At 41.2% G+C, this 24,324-nt stretch overlaps 1 protein-coding gene across 2 annotated transcripts in view; it reads right to left on the reverse strand.

The window, feature by feature from the left end:
* Positions 1-1,484: 1,484 nt before the first annotated feature.
* Positions 1,485-24,324, reverse strand: part of TEX11 (testis expressed 11) — a 317,684-nt gene continuing 294,844 nt past the window's right edge. For both annotated transcript variants that reach the window (XM_064574208.1, XM_045879303.3), the window contains 2 exons: positions 2,329-2,493; positions 1,485-1,739 (listed from right to left, as the gene is read on the reverse strand). In XM_064574208.1, coding sequence (XP_064430278.1) covers positions 1,668-1,739; positions 2,329-2,493 — 237 coding nt within the window. In that variant the 3' untranslated portion in view covers positions 1,485-1,667. The remainder of the gene's footprint in view (positions 1,740-2,328; positions 2,494-24,324) is intronic.

Genomic DNA, 24,324 nt, shown 5'->3' on the forward strand with positions numbered 1-24,324 from the left:
AGATTTAAAAAAAAATCAACATTTAGCAACCATCACGGTAAAAATGGATTCAGGCAAGACTCGTCAATGGATACTAAAACTAGGAAGTGGGAGTTTAATGAGGAACAGAAAATCCAATTATCTTTTGCGATACACTTCACAATTACTTATTAATTACTAAGTATCTGGGAGATGCCATCTTAACCTTAGCCAGTAATGGGACAAATTGACATTGCATGCCTGTTGGTACAATGCACCAAGAAGAACATATCAATTTTGTTGCAGACCTTCCAAAAATGCTCACACTGAATCTAATCATTAGGAAACATCGAACAGACCGGAGCTGAGGTTCATGCTACAAAGTAATTAGCCTGTACTCTTCAAAAATGTCAAGGTCATGAATGAAAGGATGAGAAACTGTTTCTGTTTGTAGGAGATGAAAGAGACATGACAACTAAATGCAACTTATGATTCTGAACTTGGGAAGGGCTTTATTAGGACAATCAGTGAAATTGGAATGGGGTCTATGGATTAGACAGTGGAATGTCATCATTGTTAATTTCCTAATTTTGATGCTTCAGCTGGGGTCCTAGAAGAGACTATCCTTGTTTTTAGGAAATACACACTGAGGTATGAAGGGGTCACAGAGCAAGAGGTCTGCAAATTAATCTCAAATGGTTTAGAAAGAAACAAAGAGAATGACAGAACAATGTGGTAAAATGTCGACACACAGGGAAGCTCGGTGAAGGGTGTATGGTTCTTTGTGCTTATCTGCACTTTTGCTGTAAGTTATGAAACTATTTCGAAATCCAAAGTTAAACACTGTTAATCCAAATCAACTGGGAGAAAAAAGCCAACGTGATCTTACCGTACACTAATGCAAGTCTAGCCAGAATGAGGCCGCTGAACTCTGTGTGGGTCAGACCTCACTGGAACGTGGGATTTGGCTCCTGGAAGGTGAGGGGCCTGTATCGGATGAGGAACCACTGAGGGCTCTGGGAATGTTCAACCAGAAGAAAAAGCCAGGAGGATAGCGGGGAGCCTGACTTCCGGTCTTCAGTTCTCCAAAGTGCATCTGGGACAGAGAGAGCAGACCTCTATAGGGAGACAAATTTTTGTTCAGTATGAGGAAGGGCTATTTACCAATTAGAGAGCAAAAAAGGGGGATTGAGCTATCTCGGGAGTTCCCCGTCGTAGGATATGCTCTGAAAGAGGCGGGACAACCCATCCTCATCAAGCGAGTTTATGAGTCTGCTCAATTCTGGGCCCAATAACGACTAAGGTCCTTCTGATGGAGAGCCCACGGTTCTCTGTTATCTTCAGGTAGTGGGAATTTGAGCACTTCAGGAATGAAATGCACCCTGTGTTGGACTCAGATGAACATTTCCTTCTGTTCACATGGGGCATGAGTCATCCGGCTCTCATGTGGGCTATTTCAATATATAATATCCTGAGCACCCTGGAAAATTTATTTGTCCCCCAGAAATGAGCTGGTCACCACAGTAAAAGTCAAAATGCTTTTATTTTAGAAACTGTCATTTGACAACATCAAAAATAGGTCCTGAGAAAACAGTAACAAAACAGGAGAAAGTCTGGCAAGAACGTAAATGCTCAGCATCTCAGGACCAAACATCTTCAGGTTGCTGGCAGCCTGCCTGCTCATATCATACACCTTGTCCCGGCACTTCTCACTCTTCATTAAAAAGTGAGCCCTTCTTTCGATCCAGCGCTTCCACAAGCTCACTATACAGAATATTCACCTGGGAAAGAGAACAGCAGATAGATTTCCTGAGACACAAGGAAATGTGGCACCGCTTCCCAGACTCTTAGGGAAGAGGGACCCCATCGCACGAGGTCCGTTGACTCGGGACAGCAGCGATTATAAGGGAGAAGGTGCTTAAACCATAAAATAGCCTTTGCTCTTATTTGGTAGCAAGACTTCCCCCCACCCCCCCTCAAGCCTCTCCTGGTTAGCTAGTGGCCCAGAAGTCTGCAACCCAGACTACTCCCTCGAGAAAACACCTCCGGAAACCGTCATCGTTGGCCCAGCGGTCAGTCCTTCCCCACTTGCACTGGCATCGACGGTGATGCATCTTTCCAGAGCTCTATCTGGGCATTCTTCTTAGATTCCACTTGTTCTCCCCAGGTGCCCCCTGCCCCGCGTTCACCATCTTCCTGGTTTTCACTCTAAGACGTTACTGTTTAGAGTCCCCTAAGTCTCGTAGTTCTGCGGAAGCACTGCGAGGAACAATGATCAGGATCCTTTCCCAGCCAAGAAGGTAGGGCTGAGTCTTTACCGGGTGCCCAGATAGAATCTCTCGGCCCCCCCTAGTCCTCTTCCCTCCTCACCTGAGTTTCATAGCTTCTCTTGAGGGAGCCAAGGTGGTCAAGAAAACGCAAGGCTAGGCCACACCATTTTTCTGCAGAGACATACTTTCTCCTGCCATACATAAATATGCCAGTGTTCCAGGACTTGATCATCAGCCAGAGAATCTCTGCTTCTGGGTAGCCTTCCTGAAATCAAAGAACAGTATCAGTGCTGCGCCCGTTATTATTAAACATTATTAAACATGGGTGCTCTGCTAACACCAAGGAAAGAGCCATAGCCTCCATGAACAATGCCAAGCCCCTCGAGAGTAGGAGGAGAGCATCTTGAAGGTTTGTCAGCTGTAGAATGCTCCACAGCAAGACCTCAGGAAGTGACATGTAAACTGGAAAAAGCACCGAGGCCCGCTTGGACTCAGCCTTGGTCTCCCTGACACAGGAGAAAACCCTCTGTCTTGTTGGTGGCTCCCCTTGGTGTGCCCTCAGTCTATTATCTCTAATTCTCAGAGAAGCTTGTCAAGAAGCAGTTTTATCGAATCTGCTAATTTCCTCGACCTGAATCAGTGGGTATTTAGAATAGAAATGATACTCATCTTTAGGTTTTGCATATATATTTATTTTAAGGAACTGGCTCACACAATTGTGGGGGCTGGCAAGTTGGAAATCTGTAGGGGAGGCCAGCAGGCTGCATATTCAGGTAAGAGATGATGTTGCAATCTTGAGTCTGAAATCTGTAGGGCAAGCCAGCGGGCTGGAGACTCGGGCAGGATTTTGCTGTTACAATCTTGAGGCAGAATTCCTTCTCCGGGAAATCTCAGTTTTTGCTTTAAGGCAAAACCTGGTTTTGGAGGGTAAGCCGTTTTATTTAAAGTCAACCCATTGTAATTAAAAGGAAAATACTACTCTTCTGTGTTGACGACACGTACCTAGCTATGAACAAAAGGGCCCATTTCTAAGACGGTCCCTTCACCTAAGAGTAGTCTTCAACGTGGCTGATCACAAGATTTTGCAATAAAGAAAGGGATTGGTCTGAGGAGCTACTTTCCAGGTTCTTGTATAGGAGATGGACCACGAAGGGAGCATTCACGTGCTCGATCCAGGTTAAAGCCCTTCATCTACGCAACAGGCCCCTGAAGGGGGAAATGTGATAGAAGACTCGGGCCGCGGTTTCTTGGGAGTTTCCACGTCTCAGCTGAAATGCCTTCACTCATTTGGGTCTACAGAAATCACCGTGCATAAAACCCTCTGAGAATGAGGGCGCTAGGAGGGACCAAACAAGGCTCTTATCCCAAAGGCCACACAGTGCCTCTGGGGAGCCAGGGCATCCGTGTACAGAGAGGACTACACAAGGCATGTGATTAAGGAGTAGGCAGAGTCACACAGGCAGTCGGTGCTCTAATTCGGTTAAAAAACAAACAAACGAGCATCAGACTGGCGCAGTCAGAGGAGGTCTCGTCTCTCCTTGGAACGCCACCTCCCGGCCCTGTCCACTCGGTAAATGTCTACTCTCTCTTCAAACTCACAAGCAGAGTCCCGTACTCCTTTCTCTCTGCTTCCACAGCAAGCTTTACGTCCCTGACACAACTCCGAGCACCTCGCTTTGGCCCTGTGCATGTATTTATGTCCTCCGCCAGACGGTTGCGTTCGCGGAGGTGCAGGGCATTAGCCTTGCTCATTAGTTGCGCACCATGCCCGGCACGGAAGGGGCGCACAACGGATGCTTGATGGATGAATGCACGAACGAATGCCTCAATGCCCCAAGGCTCCCCGCTCTGTGAGGCAGTCCCTGGTGCCCGCGCCACTCGGCTCCTACGGCCCGCAGTTCGCAGCACCGCAACAGCACTTCGTAACACGGTGTTGGCCGTCTCCCCCACTCGGCCGGGAGCTCCCTGCAGGCAGCGTGGCATCTGCCTTTGTAAAGTCACAGCCCGGCACAGGGTCTGACAGGGTCGCGATCGTAACTGAACGGACGACCAGATGACTGAACAAACACGGCCTGAGGGTAGAGGAGTCGGACCTAGACATCCGGAGATGACAGGAAATCTCCACAAGAGGCAAATGCGTGGAAAGCAGACTGGTGGCCGTCAGGGACTGGGGCGGGGAGGAATGGCGAAGGACGCCTGCTGGTTACAGGGTCTCTTCAGAGTGACAGCGATGCTACAGATTCGGACACTGATGGCGCTTGCACAACACATACGAAAACCCACAGAACCGGATACTTTACCATTGTGAGTTGTATAATATATGACTTATATCTCAATAAAAATGATAATCTAGACATACAGAGAAAGAGAAGGGATTCCGTGTGGGCAGAACAGGACAAATAAAGACCTGGGCTGTGCCTGAGGTTGTGCACGTCTCAGGGGGACTAATACGTGTTTGGCCTAAGCAGACAATTTATGTAGGGAACTTAGTGGGAACTAGGACGAGAAATGTAGGGCAGGGCTACCTAAGTAGGTCCTAAATCCTTTCCTCAGAACAGCAGTGTCATGAAAAATAGATGGTCAATAAAAACAGGGCTCTTCAGCCCCGTATGTCTTGGACACGCTGCGTTCTACACATACCCTCTTGGAGCAGTATCATGCACATTCGTTCATTCAGCGTCCCAGGAAGTTTTACAGAAAAGAAATCATGTGACTGTGCTTAATACAGGGTATGCAGAGCATCTACTAACATCTTGTGGAATGTCGTTTGTGAAACACTGGCCTGGAGCGTAAAGGGTTTTGCATCACAAGCCATAGATTTTGGAATGTATTCTGCCGGCAATGAGAAATCACTGAAAGTTTCTGAGAAGGGAACGGATAGTGATGAAATTAGAGTTTTCTTGAGAGTGAAAGGCCAGTGGTGTTTAGGATGGACGTGAGTGTGAGAAAACAGCGAGGCCTGTTTAAATGGAACTGTTAAGAGTCTAAGGATGAAGTGACTAAGACGTGCACAACGGGGAGAACTAACATAGTGGCAATGGAAAGAGGTAAGGAAGATTCTAAAGGAAGAATCAATAAAACCTGGTGACGGCTTTGATAGGGGAAATGAAAGATACATGAACTGAAAATGGCTCGAAAGTGCATAGTTTGAGTGGCTGAGGGAATGCTGATACCATTGAAAGGAGGAACTGGAAGATGATTCTGGGGATAAGGGACCAAGATAATGATAAGTTCTCCTTTAATCATGTTGGGCTTGAGGTAGCTTTGGGAGATAGGTAAGCTGTTGCACGTATGGACTGGAACTGAGATAACACTTGAAGTGTATCAATTCACTTGAAGGACAGAGTTACAGAATATAGAGAAGGAAAGAGCAGAGAATCATGGAAATGTTCACAGTTGGGTGGAGGAGTGAAAAGATAATGCAGAGGAGCGGTGTGAAAATAAAGGACACAGGAACAAATTTCAGTGAGGAGGCAGAGGTTAATAATGAGGGCCGGGGTAAAGAAAGAGGCTCTCAGATTTGTTAGCAGTCAGGAATTTGCGGCGCCGCTCAGTACAGTGTGGCTAACGGGGCAGGGAGTGAGGGAAAGAGTGGCTCAAGATGAGGACAGACAAGGAGGCAAGGGCCATGTAGGCCACATTCAGAATTCTGGTCTTTAAGAGCACTGGGAAACTACAGACGAAGATAAGCAAGGTCACATATTTGAAAATTTAAAACATCATTCTGGTCACTTGATGGAAAAAGGTATGGAAGAAAGCAAGAGATGCAAGGAGACCAGCTAAACGTTTCCTACAGTAGCTGAGGCGAAGACGATAACTTGAACTAGGCTGGTGATGGTGGAGGATGGGAAGAAGTGAATGAATCTGAGATATTTAGGAGGCAGAACTGACAGGACTTGGTGACACACTAGAAATGGGGGGTGATGCCTACGTGTCTGGCTTATCGGCAACTAGAAACACGATGGAGCCATTCAATGAGTTAGGCAACACCACAGGAGTTTTATTTCACGTCCAGCGTGGCTTAGGAGAATCACTAATCCTCAATAAAGTAATGCATCAGCGCAGCTACTCACCCCAAAGCGACCTAGACTGGCCTAGGTGACATACAAGTCAATGACAGCAAATACAGGTGTTGGCTCTTAGGACTTTCTGGGGCTCATAACAGAAGCCAGTCTTTTTCTGTCCTCACCATCTTAATAAATACAGCAGTCATACAAATTTCTAACAAAACTAGGTGTTCTGGAACACAATGACTGTCTCTTTAGGTTCTCCTCGGGGCTCCTGAAGTGATTATTGTGTATATCAGTTTTACTGAGATATAATTCAAGTGCCATACAATTTACCTATTTACAGTGTACAATTCAATGGTTTTTAGTATATTCACAGAGTTCTGCAACCATTGCCACAATTAATTTTAGAACATTTTTATTCCCTTTAAAGGGAACCGTGTGCCCGTTAGTCACTCCCCATTTCCCCCAATACTCTTCCCACATCTTTCGGCAATTACTAATCTCATTTCTCTCTCTTCTAGATTGGCCTGTTCTGGACATTTCAGATAAATGGAGTCACCCAGTATGTGGTCCTTATAAGAGGCATCTTTCACTTAGCATAATGTTTTCAAGATCCATCCGTGTTGTAGTATGTGTCAGTAACTCATTTCTTTTTATGGCAAAGTCTGTTCCCCTCACATGAGAAGCCTCTTATGTTGCTTCTCAGGACACAGCCTCTGTTCTTATAGATTGCCCTTACCCCGGGAGAAAATCTCTAAGTCCCTGCTCCAGAGCTTTGGCGGGGGGCAGTGGACCCCTTTCTTCTGAGTGATACACCTGCTTTTAGAGTAGGGTACTGGGTAGGGCGGTAGTCTCTAGTGTTCTCGGCTTGCCTCTTTGGGTGGGGAACCTCTGCCCTCCGAGTTAGCTGGGGCAAGGGTCCCGGTGGTCTGACTTGCCTGAGGAAGGTCCTTCGCCCTCTAAGTGGGGGCTGGGAGAAGGAAGGGAGGCCTCACTCTTTTGGCCATACTTGCCAAAAATTTAGCCTTTGTAGCTTGGAGCTGAAGGTGGGAGAGAAGTGCTGACAGCCTGCTGCTCTTTGTGGGCCAGCGTATCGTTCGACTGGGAGGCTGAGGAGCATTGTTTCCATGGCCACAGTTTCCTGGAGTGGAGCTTCCCTCATGCTGAGCTGGGGGTGGGGGAGGGCGCCGAGTGGGTCGTGGCTCAAGCAGCACAGACTCCCAAGGATCCTACCAAGATTTAGTAGATTTTCTTGAAGAGGCCCTTTTCCATTTTCTGTATGCTCTTAAAACAATTTCTAAAGACTTTATTGCTTTTTCTTTCTTTTCCTTCTTTTAAAAGATTTATTTGTTTTTAAAGATTTTATTTATTTGAGAGGGAGAGAGAGAGAGAGAGCGTAAGTGCACAGGAGCAGGGGGAGTGGGAGAGGGAGAAGCAGGCTTCCCGCCGAGCAGGAAGCCCGATGCGGGGCTCGATCCCAGGACCCTGGGATCATGACCTGAGCCGAAGGCAGACGCTTAACGACTGAGCCACCCAGGCACCCCTATATTTATTTATTTTTGTTTAAGAGAGAGAGAGCGAGAGAGCACGCGAGCCAGTGGGGGGGAGGGGCAGAGGGAGAGAATCCTCAAGCAGACTCCCCGCTGAATGAGAAGCCTGATGCAGGGTTCAAGCTCACGAACCTGAAACCATAACCTGGGCTGAAATCAAGAGTTGGATGCTTAACCAACTGAGCCACTCAGGTGCCCCTAGTTGTTTTTTCTATAATTTTCACCAGTGTGGTTGTTTTGCTGGGGAACATGCCCATTCAGATTCTCATATTGCCATTATAGAGGTGGAAGTCTCTAGAAACCTCCTTTTATTAATAAGGAAACTGAGGCCAAGATATTCAGTGCCATCTGCCTAGGGCCACACAGTATGCTTGTGGCACGGATAAGAGTAGAAGCCAGGGGCACTCACAAGCCTTTGACTGGTTATTTTCCCAAGCACAACCTCCAATTTAGGGAAAATGTCTCCATTTTCACCTGATGTTAACAAAGAAATATATTGTTGTTTATATAGATTTCCTTGATTTGATTAATTCTGTGGTTGAACACCTTTTGTATGTGTTTCTTAGCCAACTGCAGGTCTTCTTTTGTAGCTTACCTGGCTACAAAAAAAAGCTATTGCTTTTGCTCATTTTTTTCTGGTGTTGGTAATCTTTTCTTATTGATTTTTAATTTAAAAATGGATACATAGATGAATGGAGCAGAACAGAGACCCCAGAAACAAACCCATGATTATATGGTCAATTAATCTATGACAAAGGAGGTAATAATATACAACGGAGGAAAAGATAGTATTTTCAATAAATGGTGCCAGGAAAACTGGACAGCCACATGTAAAAGAATGAAACTGGACCACTTTCTAAGACCATACACAAAAACAAACTCAAAATGAATGAAAGACCTAAATGTGAGACCTGAAACCATAAAAATCCTAGAAGAGAACACAAGCCGTACTTTCTCTGACATCAGTCATAGCAACATTTTTCTAGATGTTTCCTAAGGCCAGGGAAACAAAAGCAAAAATAAACTATTGGGACTGCCATTTAAATAAAAAACTTTTGCACAGCAAAGGAAACCAGAAACAAAATAAAAAGACAACGTGATGAACAGGAGAAGATATTTGCAAATGATATATATCTGACAAGGTACTAACCAAAATATATAAAAAGTGTACACCACTCAACCCCCCAAAAACAATCTGATTAAAATAATGGACAGAGGACCTGAGCAGACATTTTCCAAAGAAGACCTACAGATGGTGAACAGACACATGAAAAGAGGCTCAACATCACTCATCATCAGGGAAATGCACATCAAAACCACAATAAGATATCGGCTTACACCAGTTAGATGGGCTAAAATCAAAATGACAAGAAATAACAAGTGTTGGTGAGGACGTGGAGAAAAAGGAACCCTCATGCATTGTTGGTGGGAATGCAAACTGGTGCAGCCACTGTGGAAAACAGTATGGAGGTCCCTCAAAAAATTAAAAATAGAAATACCATATGATCTAGTAATTCCACAATTGGGTATTTACACAAAGAAAACAAAAACACTAATTCAAAAAGATATATGCACCCCTATGTTTATTGCAACATTATAGCCAAGATACGGAAATAACCTATGTGTCCATTGACAGACAAATGGATAAGGAAAGTGTGGTGTACACACACACACACACACACACACACACGAATATTACACAGCCATAAAAAAGGATGAGCTCATGCCACTTGAGACAACAGGAATGGATGGACCTGGAAGGTGTTACGCTAAGTGAAAGAAGTCAGACTGAGAAAGACAAATACCATAGGATTTCACTCATAAGTGGAACCTTAAAAAAAAACCCCAAACAACAAATGAATACACAAACAAAAAGCAGAATCAAACTTATAAACACAGAGAACTAACTGATGGCTGCCGAAGCGGAGAGAGGTGGGGGTTGAGCAAAATGGATGAAGGGGAGAAAGAGATCCAGGCTCCCAGTTACGGAATGGATAGGTCACAGGAATAAAGGCACAGCATAAGGGGTACAGTCAGTGATGTTGTACTAGCCATGTAATGGGTGTAATGGGACAGATGGCAGCTACACTTGTGCCAAACACGGCATAATGTATAAACTTTGTCAAGTCGCTAAGTTGTAAACCTGAAACTAATGTAACATTGTGTGTCAACTCAAATGAAAAAATAAATAAAAATAAAAATGCTACAAATATTTTATCTAAGTCCGTGGCTTATTTTAAAGCTTTCTGTGGTATCTTGGGTCATTCACTAATTTATATAACTGAGGGGTGCCTGGGTGGCTCAGTCGGTTAAGTAACTGCCTTCAGCTCAGATCATGATCCCAGGGTCCTGGGATCGAGTCCTGCATCAGGCTCCCTGCTCAGCGAGGAGCCTGCTTCTCCCTCTCCCTCTGTCCCTCCCCCTGCTTGTGCTTGCTCTCTCTCTGTCAAATAAATAAATAAAATCTTTAAAAAATTTCTGTAACTGAATCTATTTTTTTTTCCTGTACCACTTCTGGGTGGGTCCTCTCCATCCCATAATTAAAAAACCTATTTTCCTATATTTTCTCTTAATACCTTTATATCTTTGATTTTATGTTTAGTTCTTTTTTAATTTTTAATTTTAGTTTTTAAAGATTTATTTATTCATTTTAGAGAGAGAGAGACAGTGCGTGTGCGAGTGGGGGGAGGGGCTGGGGGGGAGGGAGAGAGAGCATCCCAAGCAGACGTGGGGCTCGATCCCATGACCCTGAGACTATGACCTGAGCTGAAATCATGAGTCAGATGCCCAAGTGACTGAGCCACCTAGGTGCCCCATAGTTGTTTTTTGTTTTTTAAGATTTATTTATTGATTTGAGAGGGAGGGAGAGAGAGAGAGAGAGAGAGAGCACGAGCTGGGGGAGGGGCAGAGAGCAAACCCTCAAGCAGACTCCCCACTGAGTGCAGAGCCCAACCTAGGGCTCAATCCCAGGACCCTGAGATCATGACCTGAGCCGAAATCAAGAGTCAGCGTCCTAACTAAGAGAGCCACCCCTCATGTTTAGTTCTTTAATCCATCTGGATATTCATTCTTTTGGTCTTTATTTTTGTGCGTGGTATGAGGTAAAAAAACAGTATGAATACTTACCACTTATATACTACTATGTGCTAGACAGCTAAGTACTTAACATATATTAATTATTTAATATTACTAATAACACTATAAAGTAGGTACTATTATTATCTTTATTTTATTTTATTTATTTTTTTCTGTGTGTGTTTTTTTTTTAAAGATTTTATTTATTTATTTGAGACAGAGAGAATGAGAGAGAGCAAGCACATGAGAGGGGGGAGGGTCAGAGGGAGAAGCAGGCTCCCTGCCGAGCAGGGAGCCCCATGCGGGACTCGATCCGGGGACTCCAGGATCATGACCTGAGCCGAAGGCAGCCGCTTAACCGACTGAGCCACCCAGGCGCCCTATTATCTTTATTTTACAGATGAGGAGACAGAGGCACAGAGAGTTCGGTGATAAGACCAAGGTCATACGGCTAATAAATGGTGTAGCCAGATTTTAAATGGGCAGCCTGGCTCCAAAGTCTGTGTTCAACCACTGTGTTATACTGGCTCTCAGTTTAAAGGTAAGGCTTTAACTTTACTTTTTGAATTGTCCTTATGTCATTTTTTTTTAAAGATTTTATTTATTCATTTGTCAGAGAGAGAGAGAGCACAAGTAGGGGGGCGGCAGGCAGGGGGAGAAGCAGGCTCTCTGCTGAGCAGGGAGCTGGATGCGGGGCTCGATCCCAGGACCCTGGGATCATGACCTGAGCCGAAGGCAGACGCTTAATGACTGAGCCACCCAGGCGCCCCTAAATTGTCCTTATGTCATTTTTTAAATAGACCATCTTTCTCTCAGTGATTTGATATACTTCCTTCATTGCATACTACATTCTCATAGAAATGTGGTCTTTTTCTGGGCTCTATCCTCTTCTATTATTGTGTTTTTGTTTAAACTAATATCATACTTTCAAAATTAATAATACATTATAGTTTTTATATTTGATCAGTCAAGTCTTCCCTTGGCTTATTTTCTTTGGGGGAATTTTAGCATCATCACATTTTATTCAAAAAATCCTATTAAGAAATCCTATTGAGGAACATCTGGGTGGTTCAGTCACTTAAGTGTCTGCCTTCAGCTCAGGTCATGATCCCAGGGTCCTGGGATGGAGCCCCACATCGGGCTCCCTGCTCAGCGGGGAGCCTGCTTCTCCCTCTCCCTCTGCCTGCTGTTCCCCCTGCTTGTGCGCTCTCTCTCTCTGTCAAATAAATAAATAAAATCTTTAAGAAAAAAAGAAATACTATTGAGATTTTTATTTTGATTGAATTTAGGAAAACTGAGTCCTATTAAGCCTCCCCATCCAGGAACATGGTATATATTCCATTTGTTGGAGAACTATGACATTTTTAGAGCAGAAAGGGAAGATCTGTAGAAAGATACAGATTGAAAATAATGGAGAACTGGTACAGTGCTTCAGGAGGTACAGGAAGATTAAACTCACAGTATAAGACTGCAGGAATATCTCTTCCTTTAAGAAAAAGGTTAAGAGGACTAAAGAAGTACAATGGCAGAATGTTATGGTTGAAACATGGACCAATGGGGGAACTCATACTTAATGTCCTTAATCTTCTCATTTAAAAAGATATGGTGAGATCATTTACTAGGGTCATCATGAAGTAGTTCTAAGTTTTTATCAAAGTACAAAAGGCTCTTTATGAGAGCAGAAAAGGCCTGAAGCAGCCATTTTACTTGAGTTTGCAAAAAACTTGACAGGAATGAAAGGATTTCTGAGCAGTGACAAGAACCCATTTAAAGTTTAACATGAATCCATATTGGACAGTTCTGTGCTTTGTTTTTAGAATTTATTTTTATTTTTTTCATAATTAACATACAATGTGTTATTTGCCTCAGGGGTACAGGTCTGTGATTCATCAGTCTTACCCAACACCCAGTGCTCTGTGCTTTGCTCTAGTGATTCTGCTGATTAATATCAAGAGAAAGACTGATGGTGGTAGGTCACTAGGCTAGGGAAAAAAATGAAACAGCAGGCATGACCGAAAAAAGAAAAAAGAAAGAGAAAGAAAGAAAGAAAGAAAGAAAGAAAGAAAGAAAGAAAGAAAGAAAGAAAAAGAAAAGGAAAAAAGGGATGTGGTTACATTGGTCTAAAAGAGAATGGGAAGAGCTGAGTTATTTGAAGTCCAAGTGAGAGCAAAGAATAGGTGTGGGGAAGTAAGAGATTATAGTAACTAGAAAAACTTTGAGTTGACAATCTTGGAAATGGAGCTTATATGGGGTATAGACAGTGGCTAAAGAGCAAAAACATCCCCCCCCATCATGAGGTGGATGAATTGATAACATGGATGCCAAAGTCACTTAGGATAATAAACTGAAGTTACCAAGGAAGAAAAAATTGGGCTCAGAAAGCGCTAGTTCATGACAACACTGATAATAAAGAGACAGAAGACAGATTTTAAGTGAAGAAAAGCAGCAGGAAGATGGTGTGTAAAAAGCACAAAGTGATAACACGAAGCAGGGATTCAGGTAATTTAGTTTCTTCTTCTGCCAAGAAAAAGGGAGTGGGAGAAGATGAGCCCTCCACAAAAACAATTAGTGAGGGACATGTTGTCTTGAGGGAAGATCCTGCTTTGTTCTAAGAGGAAGAAGGGAGAAGAGGTGAAGATTGATAATAAGGAGAATATTGCCTACAGTTCTGTGGGGGAAACACTCTATCTTTTTTGGGGAGGCTGGATGAAGTTATAGATAACCTTGAGAGTGAGGGTAAGAATTTAGAGAATGCAGAGCTATCAGAGATTTGGGGGGGAAAAGGAAACATGGGGAAAAAGGAGTGATGTAACAAAGTTGGTGTTTTAGGGCGACATATTTAATAGGGATGAACAGGTAGAACTGGAGGGGAGTTAGAGACCACTTAGGAAACTAACTACAGAAATCCAGAAGAGACACGATATCTAAGCCTGGATCGAAGATTTCTTTGCATTAACCTCAATTCCAGCTACAAGGAGATGTGAAGCTTGGAAGAAGAAAAATTTGATGAAGGAAAAACCCTAGGACCATTGTGCTATGAAGAAAGTGCACCAGGTTCAATTCTCAGCTTTGCTTTTACATAGCTGCATGAACTTGCGTAAGATATTTAATCTTTCAAGGCCTCAGTTTACGAAATAATAAAATTGAAATGGATTAACTTTAAAGATCATTCATTTCAGTTCTAAATTCTATCAGTCAATGAATGAAGCTTTAGATCCTAAGTCTTGTTTATAAGCTATTATAAGATTGGCAGAAGTAGTAATTCTGTCAATACTAAACATGAAAGGAAAGATGATACTGACAAATGGGCAAGCAGTGTTTCTCAAATTTCACAGTGCATACAAGTCACTTGGGGATATTGTTAAAATGAAGATTCTGATTCAGTTGTTCTGGGATGGGGCCTGAGTTTCGCCACTTCTTACAAGCTCCCAGGGGATTGCTGATGCTACTGGTCCATGGACTCTACTCTGAGGAGCAAACTCCTAGAAAGTATAGCTCAGTAGTTTGAATCACCTTAGCTTCCTTTGTAAAAGAAATGAGGCTGCTTTCTCCTGGGCTTCTTGCTGGTTATGCAACATGCCTTTGTGACTCTCTGTGACTCAGATGTCAGCTGTGAGATTTCGTTTGTCCCTTTTATTTAAAAATGTATAGGGATTTCCCCCTATTACCTATGTTTCTGTATGGTCATAACAATGAACCAGGGAACTTCCATTTCTATGAGACGGAGTAGATGTACTTATCTCTATTCCTTCTACTAAGTACAACTAAAACCCTAGACATTGTTCATAAAATAACCATAAGAAGACTCAAAAAGATATTACTCATAAAACAAATAAAAGACTCTGAAAGGTAGAGAGAAGGAAGACTGGCTAGGGACCTTGGGGCCAAGGAATGATATACTGGTGAGTTCCCTGGGTTTTCAGTTGTTCGTACATCTGACAGTCGGTGCTAGAGATGCCAACAGGCACAGACAAACAAACGCCCCACGAAAAGTATGTTCTCCCTAGACAAAGTACCAGGAAAAGGGCAGCAATGCAAGACAGAAAACCTTTAGACATTAACTATCCCATTACAGCTGAACATTGCAGAAAACACTGTGGTCCTAGCCCCACCCACTCCAGCAAAAGCCAAGTGGGGAGCCTAAATTTCTATCCTTGTGAGGGTGTAATGAGGCACGCCAACCACTGCCTGCATGGTATCAGAGAATGCCAGATAGGGAGACAAGACTTTCATCCCCAATGGCTGGTAATGAGGCATTCTCCTACCCTCTGAAGTATCAGTGGAACCTAGATTTCCACCCCCAGAGAAGGTGGAACAAAGGACGAACAGAGTCTGCAAACACTTGTGAAGAGGCAGGACTTTAACCATCGCACAGCAGATAATGAGGCACCCCCACCATGGTGTCAGTGGAGACCATGTGGGGCACCATTTCCACCCAGCAGTAACAAGGAATCCTCCCCCTTGAGTATCAATGCAGGCCAAGTGGGGAACCTGAGCGTCTATTTCTACCTGGAAGTAATAAGGCCAAACTCTCTTCCCTGGCATAGCAGTGCCAGAGAAATCCAGCTAAAACAGAAGGTTCAAATGAGATCCAGAGTCTCACAAACATAACATGAAAATGTCCAGGTTTCAATAAGAAATTATTCATCAGACCAAGAACTAGGAAGAACTCAGATTGAATGAAAAAAGACAGTCAATTGATGCCAACACCAAGACGACAGAAATGTTACAATATCTGACAAAGATTTTAAATTAACCATCATAGCATAGTGAAGGAAACAATCAACAAAATTAAAAGGCAATCTATGGAATGGGAGAAGATATTTGCATATGACATATCTGGTAAACAGTATCCAAAATATATAAAGAACGTGTAAAATCCAACATCCAAAGCACAAATAATCCAATTAAAAAATGAGCAGAAGACTGGAAGAGACATTTTTCCAAAGACATACAGAAGGCCAATAGACACATGAAAAGATGCTCAACATCATGCTCATCATCAGGGAAATACAAATCAAAACCACAGTGAGATACCGCCTCACACCAGTCAGAATGGCTAAAATCAACAACACAAGAAATAACAGGTGTTGGCAAGAATGTGGAGAAAGGGGAACCCTCTTGCACTGTTGGTGGGAATGCAAACTGGTGCAGCCACTGTGGAAAACACTGTGGAGTTTCCTCAGAAAGTTAAAAACAGAACTACCTTATGATCCAACAATTGCACTACTAAGTATTTACCCAAAGAATACAAAATACTAATCTGAAAGGATATATGCACACTGCTGTCTATAGCTACATTATCTACAAAGCCAAATTATGGAAAGAGCCCAAATGTTGACTGATGAATGGATAAAGAAGAGGTGGTATGTATATATATATATGTGTGTGTGTGTGTGTATCTATATATATATAGATACATATATATAAACATACAGACATATATATATATATATATATACACACTAGACACACAAAATAGAATGTTACTCAGCCATCAAAAAGAATGAAATCCTGCCAAGTGAAATAAGTCAGTCAGAGAAAGACAAATACCATAAGATTTCACTCATATGTGGAATTTAAGAAACAAAACAGATGATCACTGAGGGGAAAAAAGAGAGAGGCAAACCAGGAAACAAAGAGACTCTTAACGATATAGAGAACAAACTAATGGTTACCAGAGGGGAGGTGGGTAAGGGGATGGGTTCCGTAGGTGGTGGGGATTAAGAAGTGCACTGATTGTGATGAGCACCAGGTGCTGTACTGCAGTGTCGAATCACTAAATTGCACACCTGAAACTAATATTACACTGTATGTTAACTAAGGGGAATTTAAATAAAAACTTAAAAAAATAAAGTAACCGTCATAAAAATGCTTCCATAATGTACATACTTCAAAGAAAAAAATAGAAAGTCTCAGCAAGGGGTGCCTGGGTGGCTCAGTCCGTTAAGCGGCTGCCTTCTGCTCAGCTCATGATCGCAGGGTCCTGGGATCGAGCCCCGCATCAGACTGCTTCTCCCTCCCCCACTCCCCCTGCTTGTGTTCCCTCTCTTGCTGTGTCTCTGTCAAATAAATAAATAAAATCTTAAAAAAAAAAAAAAGTCTCAGCAAAAAACCAGAAGATATAAAGAATAACCTATGGAAATTTCAGAACTGGAAAATGTAATAGCTGAAATAAAAACCTCCATGAGTATCAGTTAGGAAAGACGTTGGGTTTGAGGTTGGTGTTGAGGAGAGTAACTACCATGACTTTCAGTGCTTTGAAGAAACCTCAGATGTGAGGCCTTCTGGCCAAGCTTCTGTGATTTCATACTGCCAGAGCATTTCTGTATCCCTGGGGCTTGCAGCTTTCTATAAGTTTGCTGTGGCAGAACCAAGAAAGAAGGCATATGCAGATTTCTACAGAAATTATGATTCCATGAGAGATTTTGAGGAGATGAAGATGGGTGGTATCTTTCAGAGTGCACAGTGATTTTGGAATGTAAAGAATTCCTTTGGGTTGAGTTCCATTGAAGTTTGTCACTGACCTGTGTTCCTGAACTATGAAACATGAATATTGGGTTATGGAATAGTTTCTCTTGATAAACAAACAACTAACAAATTAAAAAAAGGAAAAAAAACCCCTCCATGAATAGGTTCAACAGCAGGATGGAGGAGGCAGAGGAATGATCAGTGAACTCAAAGAATAGAAATTACTCAATCTGAACAACAGAAGGAAATGGACAAAAAAGTAAGAGAATAAAGCCACCAGGGACTCATGGGACAATGACAAAGGTTTTAACCTTTCTGTCATCAGAGTCCTGGAAAGAGAGGACAAAGAGGGTCGGGCTGAGAAAGTACTTGAAGAAATTATGTGTGAAAACTTACCAAATTTGGCAAAAGACATAAACCTACAGATTCACAAAGCTGAGTGAATCCCAAACAATATAAACTCAAAGAAATCCACCCAAGAGACATCATAGTCCAACTTCTGAAACTAAAGACAAAAAAAATATTGAAGGCAGCCAAAGAAAAATAACACTTTACTTACAGGGAGAAAACAAGTTAAACATTAGCAGATTTCTCACCAGAAGCCCTGGAGGCCAGAGAAGTGACACAATATTTTTGAAGTACTGAAAGAAAAGGATCATCAACCTGGAATCTTGTAACAAAAACATCTTTTGGGAATGACAGAGAGATAGAGACATTATCAGATACAGAGAAACTATGAGAATTTATCATCAACAGATCTTCTCTAAAAAAATGGCTAAAGGCGGGGCGCCTGGCTGGCTCAGTCTGTAGAGCGTGTGACTCTCAATCAGGGTCATGAATTCAAGCCCCACGTTGGGCAGGGAACCTACTTAAAAGAATGGCTAAAGGAAGCTCTCCAAACAGAAAAGAAAGGATAAGAAAGGAACCTTGCAACATCCAAAAGGAAAAAAGAAAATAGTAAACCTGTAAATACAATGAGCTTTCCTTCTCCTTTGAGTTTTCTAAATTATGGTTGAAGGTTGAAGTGAAAATTACAACACTGATGTGGTTCTAAATGTATATACAGGACAATTTAGGTCAATTATTAAGTGGGGGAGGGTAAAGAGAGGTAAGGTTTCTATTTATTTAAAGATTTTATTTATTCACTTGAGAGAGAGAGACAGTGTGAGAGAGAGGTCGCACACGAGCAGGGGGGAGGGGCAAAGGGAGAGGGAGAAGCAGACTCCCCACTGAGCAGGGAGCCTGACACAGGGCTCGATCCCAGGACCCTGAGATCATGACCTGAGCTGAAGGCAGATGCTTAACCAAATGAGCCACCCAGGCGCCCCTAGAGGTAAGGTTTCTATACTTCACTTGAACTGGTAACATGATGACAGCAGTAGACAGTAATAAGTTTCACAAACACACACACACACGCACTCTAATATCTAAAGCAACCACTAAAAAAAAAAAAGCTACACAAAGAAATACAGTTAATAACATTACAGATGAAGCAAAATGGAATTCTAAAAAATGTTCAAGTAATCCACAGGAAGGCAGGAAAGAGAAAAAAGAAATGAAAAACAGAGAGCAAAACAAACAAACCAAAGAACAAAAAAATGAAGTGGCAGATTTACTCTCTAACGGATTAGTGATCTAAATATACTGCTTAAGGGGCGCCTGGGTGGCTCAGTCGTTAAGCGTCTGCCTTCGGCTCAGGTTGGGATCGAGCCCCGCATCGGGGTCCCTACTCTGCGGGAAGCTTACTTCTCCCTCTCCCACTCCCCCTGCTGCTTGTGTTCCCTCTCTCGCTGTCTCTCTCTCTCTCAAATAAATAAAATCTTAAAAATAAATAAATAAATAAATAAATAAATAAACTGATTAAAAGACACATTAGTAAAGTGGACTAAAAATGGGCTGTCTATATGCTGTCTACAAGAAATTGACTTCAAATATACAATTATAGGCAGGATGAAAGTAAAAAGATGCAAACAGGTATATCATGTAAACATTAATCAAAAGATAGCAGGAGTGGCAAATTAATATTAGTGATTGTAGACTTGAGAGCAAAGAAAATCACCAGATAAACAGAAAGACAATATATACTGATAAAAAGGTTACTCTACAAAGAAGATATAGCAATCATAAATGTGTATGAATCCAACAACACAGTCACAAAATACATGAAGGAAAAACCAATAGGAGTGAAAGGAGAGCCAAATAATTCCAGTTATAGTTGGAGACTTCAACATGCCTGCTCAAACACTAACAGAACAACTAGCCTGAAAATCAGCAAAGATATATAAGAACTTGGAACACCATCACCCAGTGGGAGCTAATCAACATTTATGGAACAATCCTCCTTAACAAGAACAGGTTACAATTCTTTTCAAAGTTCCTGTGGAATATATAGTAAGATAGATCATATCCTAGTCCATAAATAAATCTCAAAAAATTTAAATAACTGAAATCATACAAGCTGTGTTTTCTGACCACAACTGAATAATACTAGAATTCAGTAACAGAAAGATAAAAGGAAAATCTGTAAACACTCAGAAATTAAACAACACACTTCTAAGTGATTCATGAGTCGAAGAGGAAGTCTTGAGAGAAATAAATAATACAATGAAATAACTGAAAGTGAAAATACAACATAGCAAAATTTGTAGGCACAGGTAAAGCAGCACTGACAGGGAAGTTTACAGCCCTAAAATGCATACATTAGAAAATGAGAAAAATTATAAAATTAATAATCTAAGCTCCCATCTCAGGGGCCTAGAAAAAGAGCAAACTAAGTGCAAAGTAAGCAAAACAAAGTAAATAATAAAGATTACAGCAGAAATCAACAAGACTGAAAATACAAAGACAACAGAGAAAAATCATTGGAGGAGCTGGTTCTTTGAGAAGATGGATAAAATTTACTAACTTCTAGCAAGAATGACAGAGAAAAAAAGGAAGACAAATTATCAATATCAGTAATGAAATATAGTGAATATCACTATAGAACCTGCACACATCAAAAGAATAATAAGGGAATAATACAAAGAACTCTATACACAAAAATTTGACAACTTAGATGACATGGGTCACTTCACTGAAAACCACAACTGACCACAACTCACCCAACAGAAAACAGATAATTTGAACAGCTCTGTAACTATTAAGAAAAGTAAATTTGTAATTTAACAACACTTGAAAAAAATATCCAGGCCCAGATAGTTTCACTGGAGAATTCTATCAAACATTCAGAAAATTATTATTATTATTTTTAAAGATTTTATTTATTTATTTGAGAGAGAGAGAATGAGAGACAGAGAGCACGAGAGGGAGGAGGGTCAGAGGGAGAAGCAGACTCCCTGCCAAACAGGGAGCCCGATACGGGACTCGATCCCGGGACTCCAGGATCATGACCTGAGCCGAAGGCAGTCGCTTAACCAACGGAGCCACCCAGGCGCCCCAACATTCAGAAAATTATTAACATAAAATCTATACAATCTTTTCCAAAAATATGGAAGAGAAGGGAACATACCCCAATTCATTTTATAAAACGTTAGTATGACCCTGATACCAAAAGCAGACCAAGACAGTATACAAAAAGAAAACTAGAGGCCAATATCTCTCATGAATATAGATGAAAGATCTTTAACAAAAACACTAGCAAAGAGAATTAATCAATATATAAAAAGAATTATACACCATGATCATGTGGGGTTTATTCCAAGGATGCAAGGCTGGTTCAACATTTAAAATTGGTCAATGTAATTCACTATATTATACAGAAGAAAAGTCACATGATTATACCAACTGATGCAGGAAAAGCATGTGACAAAATTCAACACTCATTCATGATAGATTCAGGGAAAAAAAAAATGGGGTTAGGGAGCTTCTTCAACTTGATAAAGAGCCTCTACAAAAACCTACAGCTAACATTATACTTAATGGTGAAAGACTGAATGTTTTCCCCCTGATAGTGAACAAGGCAAGAATACCCACTCTCACCACTCTTAACATAGTGCTGAAAGTTCTAGTCAGTACAATAAGGCAAGAAAAGGAAAGAGAAGGCATATATAGTGGAAAAGAAGAAATAAAACTGTCTGTATTTGAGAAGGGGGATTAAGAGTACGTTTATCTTGATGAGCACTGAGTAATGCATAGAATTAATGAACTGTTATACTGTACACCAACAAATATAACACTGTATGTTAATTATACTTCAATAAAAAAGAAGAGAGGGCGCCTGGGTGGCTCAGTTAGTTAAGCAACTGCCTTCAGCTCAGGTCGTGATCCTGGAGTCCCAGGATCGAGTCCCACATCGGGCTCCCCGCTCAGTGGGGAGTCTGCTTCTCCCTCTGACCCTCTCCCCTCTCATGCTCTCTCTCACTCTCTCTCTCTCTCAAATAAATAAATAAATAAAATCTTTAAAAAAAAAAAGAAGAGAAAGACCCTAAAACAAAACAAACAACAAATCAACAACAAAAAAACACCTGTCCCTATTTGCAGAGGACATGATTGTTTACATAGAAAATCCTAAGGAAACTTTCCCCCCAAAATTCCAGAAATGAGTATGTTCAGCAAGGTTGCAGGATTCAAGACAAACACATAAAAATCTACTGTATTTCTTTATACAGTAGACCCTTGTACGCATGGGTTTGAACTGTGCAGGTACACTTATACACAGATTTTCTTTATACATTCAGTACAGTACTATAAATGTGTTTTCTCCTTCTTATGATTTTCTTAATAACATTTTTGTTTCTCTAGCTTCCTTTATTGTAAGAATACAGTATATAATACATATAACATTGAAAATATGTGTTAACTAACTATGTTATTGGTAAGTCTTCCCATCAACAGTAGGCTATTAATAGTTAAGTTTTTGAGTAGTTAAAAGTTATACATAGATTTTTGACTGTGTGATGGTTGGCACCCCTAACTCCCATGTTGTTCAAGAGTCAACTATATTAGAAATTAATACATGGACATCATTTACAATCACTCAAAAAAAACTGAAATACTTAGGTATAAATCTAACAAAACATGTACAGGACTTATATGTTGAAAAGTACATAATGCTAATGAAAGAGATAAAGAAAACTAAATAAAGAGACATACTCTGTTCATGGATTGGAAGATTCAATATAATAAAGATGTCAATTCTTTTTCGATTGAGATATAACTAAAGATGTCAATTCTTGATATACATCGCACTGGGTTGGATAGTGTCCCTCAAAATTCATGTTCTTCCTGGAACCTCAGAATATGACCATATTTGGTAACAGGGTCATTGAAGATGTAATTAAGTTGAGATCATACTGGAGTAGGATGGACCCTTAACCCAATAATGGCTGGTGTCCTGATAACAAGACAGAAGAAAAACAAGAGACTCGTAAGAAGAATTCCATGTGATGACAGAGACAGAAATTGCAGTGATGAATCCATAAGCCACGGAACGCCGAACATTGTCAGCAACCACTAGAAGCTAGGAAGAGACAAGGAAGGACCCTCCCCCTAGAGACTTCAAAGAGAGTGTGGCCTTGCCGACACCTTGATTTCAGACTTCTAGCTTCCAGAACTGCGAGAGAAGTTTCTGTTATAAGCAGTTTGTGGTCATCTGTTTTGGCAGCCCTAGGAAATGAATACTGTTCAACACAACTGCTATCAAAATCCCAGAAAAAATATTTGTAGACATAGACAAGATTATTCTAAAATAAATATGTAAAAGCAAAGGAACCAGAACATCCAAAACAATTTTGCGAAAGAATAAAGTGGGTGGAATCACTACCTGATTTTAAGACTTATTGTATAGTTACAGTAATCAGGACTGTGTGATATTGGCAGAGGGACAGACACATACAGAACAGAACAGAGAACCCAGCAACAGACTCACATGAATATGCCCAACTGATTTCTGTCAAAAGCACAAAAGCAATTTAATGGAGGAAAGACAGCCTTGTCAAGAAAATGGTGCTAGAACAATAGACATGCATAGATAGGCAAAATGAACTGTAACCTAAATCTCATACCTCATACAAAAATTAACTTAACATGTATCATAAACTTAAATGTAAAACAGAAAACTATAAAAACTTAAAAAAACCCAAGGGAACTGGGGAAAAATCTTTGGGATGTAGCGAGGCAAGGAGGTCTACAACGGACTTGACACCAAAAGTAGGATCAGTGAGATGAAGTTGATGAAATGGACAAATTAAAAAAAAACTTTTGTTATGTGAAAGGCCTTGTTAAGCTGACAAGAAGACAAGCTGCAACTGGAAGAAAATATTTTCAAGTCACGCATCTGACTAGTATCTACACTATAAAGAACTCTTGAAACTGAACAGTAAACAAGCAAAACAATCCAACTACAAAATGGACAAAAGATACGAACAGACATTTCACCAGAGAGGATATGCAGACCGCAAATAAGCACATGAAAAGCTGGTCAGCATCATTAGCTGTTAGGGAAATGCAAATTAAAACCACAAAAGATATTGTGACACACCTATCAGAATGGCTAAAATAAACAATAGTGACAACACCAAATACTGACAAGGGTGTGGAGGTTCTGGATTATTCACACATTTCTGGCAAGAATGTAAAATGTTACGGACACTCTGGAAAACAGTTTGGCAGTTTCTGTAAAATTTAAACATGCAATTACTGTACGAGCCAGCAGCTGCCTTCTTAGGTACTATCCCAGGGAAACGGAGACTCATGTTCACACAAAAACCTGTACACAAATGTTTACAGCAGCTTTATCTGTCATAGCCTCAAACTAGAAACAACCCAGATGACCTTCAACAGGTGACCTTCACGGTTAAATGAACCGTGGTACCAGTTCATCCATACCATGGAATACTATTTGGCAATAAAAAACAGTGACGTACTGATACATGCAACAACTTGTAACTTGATGAATCTCCAGAGAATTCTGCCCACTGAAAAAAAGCCAATCTCAAAAATTAGGTACTGTATGATCTGTCATTACGGAAATGACAAAATTACAGAAACTGA

This window comes from Mirounga angustirostris, unplaced genomic scaffold, assembly GCF_029215605.1.
Source record: "Mirounga angustirostris isolate CCGP_5_RB_7025 unplaced genomic scaffold, mMirAng1.0.hap1 SCAF_11, whole genome shotgun sequence".
NCBI classification, from domain to species: Eukaryota; Metazoa; Chordata; class Mammalia; order Carnivora; family Phocidae; genus Mirounga; species Mirounga angustirostris.